This window comes from Tauraco erythrolophus, chromosome 2 (genome assembly GCF_009769465.1).
Source record: "Tauraco erythrolophus isolate bTauEry1 chromosome 2, bTauEry1.pri, whole genome shotgun sequence".
NCBI lineage: Eukaryota > Metazoa > Chordata > Aves > Musophagiformes > Musophagidae > Tauraco > Tauraco erythrolophus.
In genome coordinates, this window is record NC_141466.1 from 22,068,334 (window position 1) to 22,086,830 (window position 18,497).

Consider the following 18,497-nt stretch of genomic DNA (forward strand, 5'->3'; position numbering starts at 1 on the left):
TGATCCTCAAAGGGAGAACAGAAGCAAAAATTGGCCTTCCCTTGGCAATGCATTCACTTATTTCCTTCCTTTTTCTCAGGGGATCGTTTGCAGACTCAGTCCTTGCTGATGCAAAAAGTCTAATTTTGAGTAAAGGTCCAGAAGTCACCATTGTTAGCGTTCTGTATCTGTTCCTTTTCAGTGCTGTAGTGCTTGTTTCTTGTGTCATCCTTGAGTGACAACTTGTGTTTAACCAGCCCACGTGTTCTTCAACTAGCATGTTTCAGCACTTAGCCAAGTGCTCTTGGGCCATTACTAATTCTGCACTTACATGTTTAAAGCTTATCAGTTTCTGTATGCTCTGTTAGGCATGAACAAATACCTCTCAAGTGGAGACTGACCATAATTAATGGACTTTTCTCCTTTACCTTTTGGCATGATAAGTCTCTGAAAACAGAGCTTGGCATGTAGTGCAGCTCTTGGCAATGGCGGAGGGTGTCTCTCTGTTTGCCCCATGTGCGCTCACTTCTCACTATGTGAAATATCTGTAAAATGCTACTGAGAGAGTTTTGTGTTCTATTCTTTCCTCTTTTTCACCTGAAGAATTAATAAATGAGTGAACATTGATAACAGTGGTAAATGTGTGCCAGGTACTCAGTTTGTACAGCAGCTGGCTTTTCTGAGGACCTGTGAAACACAAGTTGTGGAATATGGATTGTAGCCCTGCCATTCCTATGGATCGTGCTCTGCCCTGAAGTGTAGCTCAGATGTTACGTACTGATCTGCTTGCTCTGTGACAGTTTCAGGACAAGTAGAAAAAATAGCCTCTTCCAAAGCAACTGGGAAAGAGACCCGTGTAAGCAAGGGATGAGTGAATGGGGTTTCAGGCTGGAGGTGAGAGGCTGGGGTCCAAGAACCATGCTGCAGCCGTCATTGCAACCTCTGGCTGTGAATTACAGCCACACACACTGTGTCCTGTGCTTCCTACTCCGTGTTAGAGACAGAAAAACCTGCATGTCTGCTTCTTCACAGCTGTGGTTCACCTTAAGGTGCTTAGGTATTAATTTTATATTATTGTAATGTGGTGTACATAGAGATGGTGAAACGCCAACAGAGCACCAGTTTTTCCATGTATGCCATGGGAGTGGCAGCCTCTAACAAACAGCTGGAGTGGTAATGTGTTTTGGCCACTGTCATTAAGTGTTTGTGACTAGGAAGTGGAGTGTTTTGATGAAACCAGACTTCTCGAAGTTCTCTTTTCAGAGATTAGATATTCTTGCCTTTAGTAACTATCTGTGGACAGTACTTTGGCCTTTCCAAGAAATACTGGCTGGGACTAATCCTGTGTGTTGCGTTAGTAAGATGAACAGGTGGTGCACATGATGTTTTGTGTCATCTTCCAGCCCTTCACAGCTCCTGAAATAATAATGCTGTCTGTGGGCAAAAGGAACTCTGTTCTTTATCTGTTTGCTAACTTGTTTGTCATAAAGTATTGGAGTATCGTATATTTGCGGTGAAGTAAGTGAAGACGGTGTTTCCTGGGTGTATACTGTAAGTTAGCTTTTCTACACCATTTTGGCAAATATAAGGAGCGTTTTAAAAGCATGAGGTTTGGGTTTTGTATTTTTTTTTTAAAGGGAAATGACAGGATTCTGGCTTGTCTTTGGCCGAACCACTGTGTACCTCAGCGTGTGCTGGGGTAAGAGAGACATTATTCAAGATATAAGATCAGTCTTAATACAATATTGTGATATAATGCAAATAAGTCTGTAAGACTCTTCAGATGTGACACTACCCAACCTGTATGGGGGGAAAGATGCCTGGGATGCATTCCTTCAGAAAATAGTGTTTGCTGTAGGAAATATGCATTTCTGCTTGAGTTCATGTCTTCTGTGTGGGGGGGTTGTTCTCTTTCAGGCATTTGTGGAGGCTCAGAACAAGCTTACAGTACCATTTCTCGAGCAGTGTCCTGTCAGAGGACTGTTCAAAGAACGAATGACTGAACTCTACGATTATCCTAAGTACAGTTGCCACTTCAAGAAAGGAAAAAGGTATGTGAGGAATGTCTTTGTAAGTGGTGATCAATGTGAAGCAAGTCGAAAGCAACTACTAGTTAGGAAAACAAATTATAAATTATACTTGCATTTATTCCTTTATAGTTGGGGAGTAGGCAAAGTAACCCAATGTTAATATATATGGTTGCATGATACAGAGCACAAGATGCTCGACTGCCTCCAGTTCCCAGTCATATTATCTTCTTGTTCTTTTGCTGTCTTTTCTTTTTCTAGGAAGAATTGTGAGACTTTCAAGACTCAGGTAACTTTGTAGGATAACTGTTGTAAAACTTTGACGAGTTCCTTTCAGGGTTGGTCACTGTCAGTATAGTTAAAGGCATCTTATCCTGAAAACAGCAGAAGTCTGTCATGTGCGTGTTGTTCTAAATATTTACTTAAATACTGCTCTTATGTTGGTCATACTTTAAAGAGCTGGTAGGATTTTTGTTTGGTCATAGCCAGTGGAAAGCAGTGGGAATTCCCTTGTGGAAAAAAAGCTCCTGTATCTGCAGGGGATAGGGGAAAAATCATTTGGAGGACTCAAGGCAGCTAATGCAAAAAGATATGTCTTCTAAGAAATAAAGAAATCCTGCTACATTCCAATAGCTAGCTTACTTGTATCCCTTTTTTAATTCTGTGGCTAGATAAAGAGATGGTGCTTCTGTGGCTTACCCAAGGTCTGGAAACTGCAGCTGCTGCTCAATTTTATGTGACCTTTTTTCATAAACACTAGCAATCTCCTAGACAAATGGAGTAACGGGATGAAACGGCTGGTTAACTTAGTAATATAGAAAGATTGTTTTGGCAGTTGAAAAGACGTAGTACAAACAACCAGCCATTTTTAATCATGGGAAACACAAATAGTCTTTTTCAGTATTTTCAATTTGATCTTTCTTGAGTGGGCACCCAGATATAGAATCATAGAATGGTTAGGGTTGGAAGGGACCTTAAAGATCATCTAGTTCCAACCCCCCTGCCATGGGCAGGGAAACCCTCCACTACACCAGGTTGCCCAAAGCCTCATCTAACCTGGCCTTGAACACTTCCAGGGATGGGGCACCCACAACTTCTCTGGGAAACCTGTTCCACTGCCTCACCACCCTCAATGTAAAAACTTTCTTCCTTATATCTAATTGAAATCTCCCCTCTTTCAGTTTGAATCCATTGCCCCTTGTCCTATCACTGCATGCCCTTGTAAAAAGTCCCTCTCCAGTTTTCCTGTAGGCCCCTTTTAGGTACTGGAAAGCTGCTCTAAGATCACCCCGGAGCCTTCTCTTCTCCAGGCTGAACAGCCCCAACTCTCTCAGCCTGTCTTCGTAGGAGAGGTGTTCCAGCCCTCGAATCATCTTTGTGGCCCTCCTCTTGACTTGCTCCAGCAGCTCCATGTCCTTCTTATATTGGGGACTCCAGAGCTGAACACAGTATTCCAGGTGGGGTCTCAAGAGAGCTGAGCAGAGGGGCAGAATCACTTCTCTCGACCTGCTGGCCACAGTTCTTTTGATACAGCCCAGGATACAGTTGGCTTTCTGGGCTGCCAGCACACATTGCTGGCTCATGTTGAGCTTCTCATCCACCAGCACTCCCAAGTCCTTTTCCTCAGGGCTGCTCTCAATCCATTCTCCTCCCAGCCTGTACTTGTGCTTGGGATTACCCCAACCCATGTGCAGGACCTTGCACTTGGCCTTGTTGAACTTCATGAGGTTCTCACAGGCCCACCTCTCCAGCCTGTCAAGGTCCATCTGGATGGCATCCCTTCCCTCCAGCGTGTCCACAACACCACACAACTTGGTTTCATCTGCAAACTTGCTGAGGGTGCACTTGATCCCACTGTCCATGTCTCCAACAAAGATGTTAAATAGCACTGGTCCCAGTACTGACCCCTGAGGAACACCACTCATCACTGTCCTCCACTTGGACATTCAACCATTGACCACAACTCTTTGAGTGCGACCATCCATCCAATTCCTTATCCACCGAGTGGTCCATCTATCAAAACCATGTCTTTCCGGTTTAGAGACAAGGATGTCGCCAGGTATGTTTTCACTGTCATCCACAGGAAAGAGCAGAAGGTATCTCATTGCTTTAAGATTTCTGCACAGATATTTAGGGAGATCTGCTACTCTTTAGTTATCTGTCCTATGCTCTGGGGAGAGTGTGGATACTTGTTAATAAGGGAGAAAAGTCTGTACTATGTGGGGTTTTGTGGGGAGTGAACCCAAGCTGATGTTGATTTAAGTTGTCACTGATGTGGCACAGCATGTCAGTGTTATAGAGGTGTAAGGTTTAAGCCCAGAAGTAGTGGAGCTGTTTAGAACAGTGCAGCATCCAGGGAAGTAAGCCTTGTTGAGCAAGTCAGGCAAAGCTTATTAGTTTGTGTATGATGCTCATGCAGATGTAGCTATGCTTAATCTTATTCTGGAGCAGGTCTGGTCACAGACTGCTCTGGATTCTCTGACCCACTCTCCCTGTGCAGTGCAAACATGCCTGGGTGTGGTTGTCTTCAATGCTGATAAGGCTTGACGTTGCAGAAGTGCTCGTGGCAGTAATGAATAGTCTCCACTAGAGATAAAAAGTCTGAATTTGATGCAGCTGACTGTCCTCCAGGAAGAATATGCCAGGAGCTTAACGTGCTTTAACTTACAATGCTTTACTTTGATTTTAATAAATGTCTTTTTAGTTTTTCTGGATGTTACTCTAATTCTTGACACATGCTGAACTTAAATCACAGTGGTTTAAAAATCATACCAAAATGCCCTATATTTTGGTGTTTGAGGAGATCAAGAGGGCTCTACCAAGTTAAGTAACACTTAGTAAGGGGTAGGAGGAGGAACTATTCTATTGGAAGAACTATCTAAACTTCTCATGACACTTGGAAATTCTTAGATTTAATTACTCTCGTTTTCTGCTGAAGAATAGCTGCTAAAGGACAGTGTCTGAAGAGCCATTCTGTAGAATCTGCAGAACGGAAGAGTGCCCAGGGAGATGCTGTGTCTGTCACCTTATTTGACCTTTGCTTTTCAGCTTAATGCCCAGCATTGCAGAGCTAGAACAGCTTTCTTAGCTGTACCCACATCCAATCTGTTTCTCTTTTGCTCTGACTTTATTGTCACTCAGGCATAACTTACCCTCAGAGTACATGCGTGTTTTAATGCGATGTGCTTGACCATAGCTAAATGAAGCCTCTGTTGGCAAAATTTATTGTAAAAAGGGAGGCAAAAACAGGAATGTTTTTCTTTATCTACGTGATAAAGTTCAAAAATTGACTAGAAAATGTAAGGTCAAATGGAAAATGACGTATCTTCTTCTATTCCTTTGAATCTTTTGGTTTTGTCACTTGCTGAACGTTATTGGTAGTAATTGAGCACACTACTAGTTCAGATTCTTAGCCAGGCCTTTGTGAGTATAATTCCCCCTTCTGAGTTTACCAGATTCCCATGTTTGTGCCGAAGTACTGGAAATATGTGAACTTCTGATTAGGTTTGAACATTACCCATAAATTCCTCTCTGCCCCCAGGTGAAGTTGCTATTTGTTAAGTCATGAGTTTGTGTAGTAAAACTCAAAAGTCCTATGAAGAAAGAAAAGTGTAGCACCTATGAATTGCGTAGAATACAGTTGTTAATTTCTTGGTGCTCTATGGTGTCTTACGATGTGGAGAGTATCCCTTACCGAAGAGAAATCTGCAATTCTCTGTTCCTACGACTTTTTTAAAACACACACAGTTTAAGGGACATTGGGAGATACAGATGAAACAATTTCAGTTCTGTTTCGTTTAAACATCTGTTTGCCACCCGATACAGATTGAAAGCAGCTATACAAACGACAAAGCTTAGAACATAGGGGATGGGAACCTGTGCCAATACTTGTAACAGAAATGCTAGGGCTGCCAGAGCTGCTTAACATAGACAGTTATGTAGAATTTATTGTATACTTAGCTTTGTTTGAAATGCACTATGGCAAATGCAGCTTTTGTTTTTAAAAGATGGTTTGGATGCATCATACAGTCTCTTCTATACTGTCTGTATCACATTGGGATGAGATTCCTCTTATTTTTGAAGACATAAATTGGTGTCTGGCCTTCCTGTGTACTAAGGGGGAGAGAAAGGCACCTACAGAGGATGGTTAAATCCCTGATGGCCACAGAGGAAGCAGTGATTCCTACTCTACTGTGAAGTTTGTATTTCCCTTATATATTTATCTGCCTTTTATTCACTTCATTAAAATCTGAGAAGTTTTTTCTTGCTTGCCTAACTGAAAATATGAGTTCTTTCTACTCATTTTTACCTCTTGTGTTCTTTCAGATATTTTCACTTCTACAATACAGGACTGCAGAACCAGCGAGTTTTGTATGTACAGGAATCCTTGGATGCTGATGCCAAAGTTTTTCTTGATCCAAATAAGCTTTCTGATGATGGCACTGTGGCTTTACGAGGTTAGTGAGACAGCAGTTCCTGCTGAATAAGTCTGAATCTTCAGCAGAAGTTGGAATGGTTTCCAGCTCTTCACCTATAAAAGCATGACTAGAGTGGCTTGTTTTAATCAAAGTAGTCACAATAGCCATATGTGGATTTGTATAGTGTTTCAGAAAAACACTTCTAAATCTATGTTGTATTCACAATTAACTTGTTTCAGTTTCTCAGCATCTCTTTTCACAGCTATGTAACAGGTTTCCACTGAAATATGAACAGATCTTGAGGCTGTCCATAGCAAAGAAAAAAGTTCATGTATTTATATTGACTAATTATCTTAAAATTGTGTTTTACATCTTTAACACAAGCCAGAAGGTTAGAGACTGTGAAGGAATGTAGCATTAACTTTTATGAGAATCACAGTATTACCTGTATTCATTAGGGCTTTAACTTGTGTTAGCTGACCATTTTCCTACTCCGTGTTGGCTTATTGTAGAAGCAAGACTCTTGGACTTAGAAGTCCTTCAAGTTTGTTCAAGGACAGTTAATAAAAACAGAGCACAGAATTAGCAGATGCTTCTTTAAGTATGACCTAGTTGAAAAGGATCAATATGGCTTTTTTTAGTAAGAAGTTGTGCCTTAAACTGTGGATATAAGGAATTGGATTCATATAATCTTTCTGTATTTCTAAAAAGCTTATGACAAAGTCTCTTTCCAAATGTACTTGGAGAAGCAACAGCTGTGGAACAAGAGAGGAAAATCCTGATGGTGTTAGAGAATTGATTTAAAGACAGGGACAGGAATAACTGATCAGCTGTCAAAGTGGAAGTCACCAACAGAGTTCTGTCAGGGACTATGCTAGGACTTGCACTGTTCAGTATGTTCACATATATTAGAAAAAGGAGTGAGCAGTGAGGTAGCAGAGTTCGGTGATGATACAAAGCTATTCCAGGTAAGGGGTGAAGAATGACTGAAGAGCTGCAGGAAGACCTTAGCGATAGTGAGTGGGCAATAAATTACCAAGTAAAAGTCTCTGCAGATAAATTAAGTTATGCACAGGGGACAAACAATTCTAACCTAATTTGCAGAGGAATGGGTAGAATGGACTCTGAGCTGACCATTACCACTTGGGAACAATTCTTAGGCTGTAATAGATCCGTGAAAATGTCAGCCTGGTTCTCGGTAGTAGCCAAACAAGCACATCAAATATCAGGAATGATTAAGAAGAAAACAGAGAACAAAACAGAAAACACCATTACATCAGCAACCCACAGGTTTATACAGTAGCATTGTATACTAAATATAGGTCCAGTCACCTCAGCTCAAAAGGGACTCTGAAATACAGTTCAGAGGAGGGCAGTAGGGTCTGGAGCAAAGGTCAGAAACAATTGAGTGTGCCTGGATCAATCAGCTTGCAAAAGGGACAGTTTAGCAGGGATATAGTAGAGGTCTACAGAATAATTTGTGGCATGCAGTAGCATGGCGAGAGTGAATAGGGGTTGGTTAGTCATCATTTTTTTCTGTTACAAAAATGAAGGGATATCAAATGAAGACAGTGAGAGTCGAGTCCAAGGCAAACGAAATGGTGATGGTTCATGCCGCAGGAAGTAGATTTGTAGAGCCCCTTACCAATGGATGTTGGTAGTGCAAAAAACTTACTGTGGGTTTAAAGACAAGCTGGACAAGGTCAAGGAGGAGTGAAGCATTGAGGATTATTAACCAACTACTTCATTGTAAAGAAGTCTCAAGCTAAAAGTGGTCAGAGGTTGTAAGAATATTTGAGGGAAATGTTACATGTGCTTGCATTGTTCTTACTCTTGTAGACATCTCGTAGTGGTTACTCCTGAAACAGGTAGGAGGAATCTTGTTCTGAATCAGAATGGCCACTCTTATGTTCTTATAGGGGAGAGTATGTTAGGGAGGCACAGTGGTGCCTCTCAAACCTAAAATTTTTATGAAATGCGATTTTTTTTTTTGGTGTGGTTTTTTCAGTAGTTACTTTCAGATCTGTACAGGCCTATGATAATTCAATCTCTTCACTTGAGTTGATTTGCAAAAGTGAATTTGATCCTTATCAACTATGATGGAAGCTCTTCTGAATTTTTTTCAGAATTGTGTTTTCCTCACAATTTGGATAGAGCAACATATATATCAGAGACTGGTCTTTCTGACCTCATAATGTGATAACCTATCAGTTTCCCAAGTCAGGCGAGACCCTTGTGTCCGACTCCCCCTGTCTTTCCTTGGCAGCCCACAAAATTGGAGGGTGTTCATCTAACCTATCCAGGGACGCAGCACCAATAGATGTCAGGAGGTGATGTGACCAGTATACCAGTTTCCCAAGAAAGACAAGACCCTTGTGTCCGACCCCCCCTGCCCTCTGGCAGCCCACAAAATCGAAGGGTGTTTGCCTAACCTATTCAGGGACTCCACCAGCAGTACTATGGGCCAAATTCCTTATATTAATTATGAAGTTTCTGGAAACATATATATAAATTTATTACATATGTTTGTGACAGAATACAGATCAGATTCGAAGATAGCCGGTGATAGTGGCTGACTACAAAACAACTTTGATTAAAATACTGCAGTGATAATACTCAATAGCTAGCAAGGTGTTAGTAAGTAAATGCACATAACACAGAGCTCTTACCCAATAGGCGTCCCTGTGAGGGGTGGAAGAGAGGGCCAGCCCGTCGACTGATCCCAGACATTTCGATGGAGGTCTTCGCCCCTAGCATCCCCCTTCTGTTTTACCATTTTATACTATTTCATTACTTTTAGGTGGAGCTTGAGTGACTCTAGTCGTGCATACCTTTGTTAGGATTGGTGTAAATTTTCCTCGCTTCGATTTAAAGGTACAGGTTAAATGAATTTCAGAGCGCACGCTCAGTGAGGGATGGTCGCAGCCTGGAGGCGGGTAGCTTTTGGGATGGAGGTGTGTTTTGGTATTATAATGATATTATAATGAGCAAAGTTCACCCCAAGGCCAGCCATTTGGCAACCTGTCAAATTTTAACAGGCCCACATGGCCTAGGTGAATGCTTGACTAGGTTCACCATTATTGAGGCGAGTGCTGCGATTTGTCTTCCTTGACAGTTGTGCGGTTACCTTTGCCAGCCATTCTTCTATCCCGGAGAACAGGGACGAGCCATGATACCTTCGTACCACTCTGCTCCCCATTTCAAGGACATTGTATGTTCTGTTCGGCCTGGGCAGGCCTTGGCCATGCCAACCGCATTGTGTTCCTGGGAGCAGCAGCCGCACCTTGCCTCAGAGCTGCCTTTAATATTGCAGCTTTTGAGTTGAACTTTGTGAAGCAGTATTTTTCCATTTCCCCAATTTGGGTTATTTTCCTGCAGAAGTCTTAGCTGAGAACACTGGTGATAAGTCCGTTTGCGTGCTAGTGGCCAGTTTTTCCAGTTACTTCAGTTTTCATGGCTCTGCAGGTCCGTTTTTCAGTGACTCTGATATTGAAGTGGTATTTGCTTTATTTCAGGATGCATTGTTTGCATCTCAATTTCTGTTGGCTTCTTTGGTACTGTTTCTCTCTTAAAATCTCACTTTAAGCTCTCTACCTGTGTGCTTTTTCATTCTCCACCTCTTCCCCTCACACTCAGGGAAGCAGAAGAATTATTACTCAAATCATAATTCAGATGTTGGGCTTAAGTGATGTTACTGAACATGCTTACTGAGTATGCATGCCTAAAGTCAGATCTGTAAACTACTGGAGAAGTCCACAGAGACTAGAAAAGTGCTGTGAATCCCAAATGATGGCAGATTTAGTTGCTTGCACCGTCTTTTAGAAAATAAACCCTCTCCTCTCAGTGTTTGATGAACACAATTCTTTTAACTACTTTCCCCATTTCACCTCTTTCGTTGGCTCATGTGTAGTAAATAATAAAAAGCCGTGTGGCAAAATAACAAACACTTTTTTAAAAAATACCGATTACTTGTGCTAGTTCTTATTTCACCTTGTTTGATTCCAATTCCCTAGGTTATGCATTCAGTGAAGACGGTGAATACTTCGCGTATGGCCTGAGTTCTAGTGGCTCTGATTGGGTTACTATCAAGTTTATGAAAGTAGAAGGCCCTGAGGATCTTCCGGATACACTGGAGAGAGTTAAATTCAGTTGCATGGCATGGACCCATGATGGAAAAGGCATGTTCTACAACTGCTATCCAAAACAAGATGGGAAAAGTGATGGTAAGTATGGCTGTACTAATTGCATGCTATGTGGAAGCAAAATGACCTTTTCAGTAAATTGATGCAACGAATAGTTAGCTCTACTCGTTTAAACTGAAATAACTAGCTATACTAGTTTATACAGTTAAATATCAGATTATGTCTTGTATGACTAAAGCCTATATACTCCATTAGTGTGAGTATCGTCTTCTCTGCCTGTCCGTGTCTTCCTCTTAAAAGTATGCTACTCCTTTTCTTTTTCTCTGCAATGATTTGCTTAGCTTTCATACAGGGTGTTACTGGCTGGAATTTGATGTCTGGGGACAGCTTAATTAGATCTCTTCCCCTTTGTCTGGGCATAGGTGAACTGGCTTGGGAGGTTGACCTAGGGCATAAGGTTTTTGTTATTCAATGAGATTAATTCATCTGTGGTTCACAGCACAGCAACACAAAATGTTTGTACTAGCAAAACTCAAGGAGCAGCTCACAAAGTGGAATAAATTGCTGAGGAGCGTCAGTAGGGAAGGAATTTAGCAGCTCTTATTGTGAGGCAGTGCTACTGAAAAGTTTCTTCTGGAGCTGTGCTCTTTTGTTAAAACTTGGAGAGAGCTGGAATTTTGCCTTTGTATTTGCTTTTGCTGCCTGTTGTTTTGCCAAACTTGCTAGTTAGATACCTTGTGTTTTTTACTTTAAAAAATGTTTGTAGTTCAGAAGCTGAAGTGTTGGAAAATGTTGCAAGAAAAAAAAAAATCAAGTAACACCTCATGCAGTACTTGAAAATATTTCTTTTTTATTTTTAACAAATAGGAAGTATGATGGTTTCTAGGAATGTTAATTAGCAAAAAATCTCCCCTTAGTTGCCCAGGGTGAAATGGGAGCAAAAACATCATTAGAAGGTGGCAGGGACTGTTGAGTGTTTTTGCTTGCTTAGTATTTCTAGACAGCAAAGCTTGAAATGATAAATCTTCACATTTGAAGAATGTATTATCAGCAGTAAAAGGAAAGGGTAAATGCTATTTGGAACAGGTTTGCTGTGTGGTTTGAAGTTGGTTTTGTTTTTTGGACGGGGTGTTTGTTTGCAGAGGAATGATTGTAGACTCCTGATTGCAAACAGTTCCTAGTTCTCTCTGCTGAATTATTCTTCTCTTTTCTATGCAAAGGGATAAAGAAGTTTCTGAGGGTTTTATTTGGTTACTATTGGACTTCTTTGAGAACTAATTGGTTTAAATATCTACATTTCACTAGGTACTGAGACCTCCACTAATCTGCACCAAAAGCTGCATTATCATGTCTTAGGAACTAACCAGTCAGAAGATATCCTATGTGCTGAATTTCCCGATGAACCAAAATGGATGGGTGGAGCTGAGGTATGGTAAACATCCTGAAGCTTGTCACAATTATGTTCAGTTTTTCAAATTCTAACAACTGATAGTAAGTATAAAGTGGAAAATATTTTGTTGAAGAACACTTTTTATTAGTGCGGCAGAATTGACCTTTGAAGTAAGAATCACTGATTAAGAATTTCTGAAAAAAATACTGTCTAGTTTGCTTTAAATCAGTCCTCAAACCTATAATGACAAAATCACATACGCTTCTTCATTGAGGACGTTCTGCCTGATACACATGCCAGGATCCACAGGTCCAGATGGATGCTGTCCAGATGGACAATGTGTCACTGTTCTTGTTTCTTATTGGTCAGTGTTGAGCCCCAGCCTTCACTTCCTATGCAAAAAGCTTATTCCAGTAATCAGCATGTCTGGATATTCCCTACCATGTATTTGTTTTGTTTATATTTATTTTCGTGATGTCTTTCCTGAAAATGAATTATGTCTGTTCTACTGACTCGAAGAATGGAGACATGCAGGTTAAAATCTATTGATACTGTGTACAGTTCGAGACTTTTAAGTTTCCCTACAACAGGTTTTAATAGCACAAATATGGTGTGGACTGTGTTATTGGAGATGGAACAAGTGACTGCTGGAATTGATTTCTTAAGCTTATTTTGTTGAATGACTACTTTGTTGTGCAGAGTCCCAGTGAACCAAAATGATAGGTAACCATGCTCTGTTCTTGCTTACATGAATGATTCAAAAGACCCTGAGTTTTGTGATTAATGTGTAGTTTATTCTTCATATTAGAGTTAGCAGTGCTTGATTGAGTACACTGTTCTAAGTGCTGTTGGAATGTAGTGATGGTCATTCTGTTTATCAGGGAACCGATGTTTTTGCAGTGGATAAAAACTTGTTTTAATTCCTGTACTCTCCTACCTACTATATTTAATCAGTATGTTTTGTTTGTGTACAGGGTCTCTTTTGGTCTGACACTTCTGATAAATATGAAATGTTTTTACCCTGTTTTGGGGTATTCAGTTCCTAGAACTACTTTTCCCTGAGAGTACCTCTTTTTGAACATTTGATCATCAATCTATTTCACTTTTCAACCCATGAAAATGTTGGGGGTTTCTTTCCTGTGGGCTGCCAGAAAAGAAAGGTTCTTTCCAAGAGTTTGAACATTGGGATTCAAAATGAGATGGTGAGTGAGAATGTGAAGGGCTCCCCAGCAAAGTGACCACACTGAGCTTTCTCTATACAAATCAGACTTATCTGTAGATTCTGTGAATAAACAGAACCTTTTTCATATGATCTCATCTATTCATGAAACATACCTTTAACAACTGTGAATTGAATATCAGTGTGAACTTGCAAATGGGGCTTTGGAATTTTTTTTACTGTTCAAAACCTAGTCAGTTCTGTTGAGTTTAACTGACAATAAAATGGAATTTGGAAACCATTATCCTTATTTTTCCCTAGTTCCATAAATAAATGGGCTTTCTGTTGGTGACAGATGTCTTGCAGTGATGTATCCACTGATTCACATATGAAGTGTATTATTGTTATTATTGCTTTGCAGTGTTGTGAGCTAAACTACACATGATGTTGTGAAGGCAAATTGATTTTCCGTGGGGGAGGGCTGTTGCAGTCTGATTCATTAACTATACAGCTTCTTAGGGTAGTGAAAGTTTGCAGTCTCAGATGGTATTAAATCTCGTGGAAATGATACCCTCTATAGTAAGTGCAGAGGTACACTTATAGGTAGCAAAACCTTCTTTGAGACAACAGCACACTAACAGAGCCTTTTCTTATCTAAGTTGAAGAAGCAGGACTGGAGCATTTCAAGATCAGAGATACAGAACCGAATATGAGGACCGTGGAAGAGAATTCGTAGTACAGTGCTTGTAGTGAGTAGCAAACAGTTTGCCTGGCCAGGGTGCAGAGAAGCAGCATCCTGCGTCTCTTGGCTCTTCTGTTGTGAAAGAAAAGCTTGAGGCAGCCTTCAATGTATACATAGTATATTATTTTCTGATACCAAATGCCTCAGGTAATTTTTGTGATTAATGAGAATATATAACCCCTATAATAAATGATCAAAAGGTCTTTGGGGTGGGAAGAGGGATCTGATAGTAGTAACTCTTGCTGTAGAACAGGAAAATAATAAAATGCAGTGCAGCTACCGGTTCTGAAGCCTCCAGAATTGAAACAGCCCCATAAGTATTGGGAAAGTAGGGAGGGCGGTGAATAGAATTAACACCTCACTACTATGGATTCTTATTGAATAAAATTGTATAGCTACTTATGACTGTTTTCTTGACCTCTAGGAGGTATAAACTTCCAGAGATGTTGGTATTTAAGAAGAAATGCTATTTTAAGGAAGAGTGGTAAAGCAGAGATCCACCTTGGTAAATAGTCCTGAGCTTATCTAAGAGAAAGTACTCTAAAACAGCTGATATTCTGGGGTTGTGCTGCAAGCTCCAGCTGTGAAATGTGGCTCTGTTGTCCTGATACTAACGAAAAATTATTTTTAATAGTCAGGAAAAAACATTCTGCAATTAAGAAAAAACAAAACAATGCAGTTGCAAAATGTGGTTTCATCCTTGCACAATGGGTCAAAAATCTTCTTTTCAGGCTATTCAAACTAATTTTCTGGTCAATTTTTTTTAATTATGTGTTTGAGAAAGTAGAAGACCACAGAGTAATGGGGCAAAAATTAAAATATCTTTAGTAAAAATCAAATTATATGGCTTATTGGCACTGTTCAGAGTATTCTTACTTGGTGCTAATATACTGCCACAGATTTTAAAATACAGCTTTGCACAGTTCAACGTTTTATTAAAATCCGCTTTCATGCATTCCTGTCAGATTAATAAACAAATGTGTTTATTTTACAGGGCCTGACCGGGCCAAACAGATAGACACTTGGGTACTTTCGTATTTTACACAAGCTCCAGTGAAGACTGGATTATGGTGTGAGTGGTCTAGTCTGAACTACCAAACCTTTCTCTACAGCCAGAGCAGAGCTTGAACTTTCATACTCAGGTTTAGAGCAGAATTTGCAGGTCTTGCAATTGTTGGGTCAAGGGATAGAAATACCTTGCTTGCAAGTGAAAAGCACCTGACAAGGACATCCTTCAGAGACTGCAAAAGTAATAATGTTGCCATGATACTTCAAAAAAAAGAGTGATCACAGGTGCACTGTAGGGAGTCCGTGTGGTGTGTATTTTCAATGGAGAGAAGAAACTACATCACTGATGAGGACAAAAGAGAGAGGTGTAAAGTTTTGCCAGCTTAATATATTTGCAAGACAACATGCAAGAAAATAGCTTCTGTTTTTTTTTTTTTTCTCCCTACACATTCAACACCAGTGCCAAGTATGCTTGATTTAAACAAAATCTGTGGTGCTGACAATGTTATTGGCATAGAAATATAAATGTATTTCCAGATCCTCACTTGAATGGATTGCTTGTGAGGGGGAAAAAAATCTGTTTATTGTTAGTTAAATATATAAATTTTGAAAAAGAGGCTATCAAATCTTTTTGTTAGTCTAGAAAAAGCATATGTATTTCTGGTACAGATTCTAGGATGATGGGGGTAGCTGGGAAGAGCAGGGATGGAGTTTAGTTGAATAACGTCCCAGTAGAGGGCAGTCTGGTATGAAGATTTTTAAAACCTTAACAATGTCATAGCTACTCTTGGAAAAGAGGAACTTCCCATGCTTCTTTAAGTGGCATGTTCTTGCTTCCTCTGCAGACTCAAAGAGCATATCTCTCTTTCACAGCCAGACTGTTATTCTCAAAGTTAAACAATAAGTTATATAAGAGCCTTTCACAGTTGGTAGTGTTAAAAATCCCTATGGTACTGGCAGGAAAGTAAACAGAAGAAAAAGGAGGGGGTGAGGGAAACCTTGCCATCCCAATTCTGCCAGCTGTAAAGCAAGTACAATTTTTCATTATGTTGTCTAACAAAGACAGTGCACAGTCCCTGAATTGAAAATAAATTTTTTTTTAATTTTTTTTTTAATGTTTAGAGCTGTCAGTTAACATCAGTGGTTCTTAACCAGGGAAGTGATCTTGCAAATGAAATCCAGAGCACAGAGGAGTAAGCTGTGCCAGATGTGTACTGACTATGGTGTGTTTTCACTGCAGGAATGTGGAAGCGCAGCATTCACAGAGGAAGAGTGAGCACCATGAAGGGGAAGTGCTCAAAGCATTGTTAGTTTGCTCAAGTGAGACTCACTGCTGGACTAAACAGAGCTGTGGGAGTTTTTCTAAAGCCTTACACTGTCTTTGTCAAGGCTAAACCTGGAAGAGAAGGGTACTACGAGCATCTTTTTTCAGCCCTGACAGTAGATCTGGAGAATTTTACCATGAAGAAACAGGCAGAAAATCTTTCTGGATGCACATGGGGCTATGATAGATGGTATAGCCAAGTTCATGATGATTTGGTGCTTTCATTGCACTCAAAAGCAGCTGGAAGCCACAGGAAGAATCATGTGTGATGTTTTTTATCTCAGAAGGCTACTGATTTTGCTCTGTGCTAGATTTAAGAAAAAGAATGTATGTAAATATGCATGTACATATTGCTGTGTTCTTCTGAATGAGGCTGTCTCGTGTCTTGCTATAGTTGAAACAGTCATAAGCACAATGATGTAGGGTCAAAGGCCGAGTTTGCTGGTTTTGGTAGGTCTCCTTCAGACCCAGGCTTAGCAAAGGCTCAGAAGGATATGGTCAGAATTGAAATGCTCTTTATACCAGCATATTGTATCTGAAATCAAAGAATAACAATCTACCTGGAATAAGGAAATTGAATTAATGCCAAAAACAGTTTTTCTAATCTGGAGAATGGATGGAGAGAGCGCATCAGCGTGTTGTTTACGTATAATCAGTCCTTGTCCTGCATAGAGTATGTCAGGCCTGATCCTCAGAATGTAGCAAATGGTTTCTGTTGGACCTGGTCCTAAAGTTATGCGTTCCTGTGAGCAACCATCATTGGGTCTTTGAAATCTAGTTGATTAAACCAGTATGCTGCAAATAGAAAACAAAACAAAGCATTTGCAGTATTAGAGTACCAACTTCAGAGGCCTTGGATTTTGCAGACAGTCCCAAGAGCTGCTGAGTGAAATGGAGTTCTTGCCCCAGTCCTCATTTTCTCAAAAGGCTACTAGTACATAAAATGTGATAAGAGCTATATGCAAGCTTCAGTGACCCTCTAGCACCACTGCAAAGATAATATCAGAACACAGGTTTATGTTCCCTTCATTACAACCACCCTCCCCCAAAAAAACCCACAACCTTCAAGATCATTTTACCTTATGAAAAACTGTATCATGTTCTAGGAAAGGAAACAGCTTTGCTTTTTCTAATAGTGAGTTAATAAAAGCAGAATTTGAAAGACTGGGAGATTACAGTCAGGGTTCTGGACTTTGTTGTCATGCAAGCAGAACTTTGTGGTGTGGGATTGTGTGCACATCTGTGACATTAGACCAGTTGAGGCTATTCAGACAACGTAATTGCTCTCATCTTTTACTGACCAAATATTTCAGCAAATTCTGCGGGAATTTTTATTTTTTTCTCTATAGAAGGCTTGTGTTTTGTGGTTTTTTTTTGTGTTCAGTGTTTTACTTTAGTTTTCTGATCCAAAACTTTAAAATACTGATATATATATATAATGCAAGGTGGGTAATTTCAGCATCAATCCAAAGTGTCTCTTCCATGTGGATTCTTCTTGGTCAAATCATATTCAGGTTCAGTGGTGTTATGCAAAAATCTTAGTGCGACATATACGTCAGGTTTAGGAAGTAACCGCTGTCATCAGTCTGTTTTATTCTGGGTGGTTTTGAACTGTTATATACATAGCGTAATGGTGAAAATTGTAGGAGTTTTAAAATGCAGCTTATTGATGCTATGACGTTTTTATTTCCTAGTTAGTTAATGCCATGCATCACATGGATGCATCTTTATTGCCAGCCATCTTGCCTTCTCTGGATGGTTTGGTCTTCTCATGACTGGGTGCACAGAGTCCAGTTACTAATTTGACCATTTGGCTCTGTTTGAAAGCTTTGATTCTGTCTGATTTTGTGAGCTTTGATTTTTTTTGTATGTGATTCATTTGCTCTGTTTCATTGGAAATGCATTGGATAGCAATGGCAGTTGCCTTGTTCCGTATGCAAAGGATGCTAGTGTATTAAGAGCAGTAGTTTGTAAAATTATTGCAGATGCAGATCAGGTTGTAGGTTATAATAGTGTTAACGTCTGCAGTTTAAGGAGAAGTCAGTTTATTGTTTCCTCAACACAGACATATTATCTAATAACTGATTTTTACTTATTTAATTTTTCAATATCTTGTTATGCAGAAACAAATTATACAGTGATTACTTTTTTTCCACCTTGATAATAAAAAGGGCAAAGGTGGTAAAACTTTTAATTGGTTAGCTTAAAAAGGAATGATGTGTGTGTAGTTGCTTTAATCTAATATCGTGCATTCAAAGGGCCCTTATTTGTCAATTAAATATAGAGAGCTCATCTTTATCCTGAATCT

At 40.0% G+C, this 18,497-nt stretch overlaps 1 protein-coding gene across 1 annotated transcript in view; it reads left to right on the forward strand.

Moving 5' to 3' along the window:
- PREP (prolyl endopeptidase) overlaps positions 1–18,497 on the forward strand; it is a 120,406-nt gene that overhangs the window by 8,035 nt on the left and 93,874 nt on the right. Inside the window, exons 3-6 of the mRNA XM_086608147.1 lie at positions 1,897–2,030; positions 6,333–6,463; positions 10,438–10,647; positions 11,872–11,993. Coding sequence (XP_086464273.1) covers positions 1,897–2,030; positions 6,333–6,463; positions 10,438–10,647; positions 11,872–11,993 — 597 coding nt within the window. The remainder of the gene's footprint in view (positions 1–1,896; positions 2,031–6,332; positions 6,464–10,437; positions 10,648–11,871; positions 11,994–18,497) is intronic.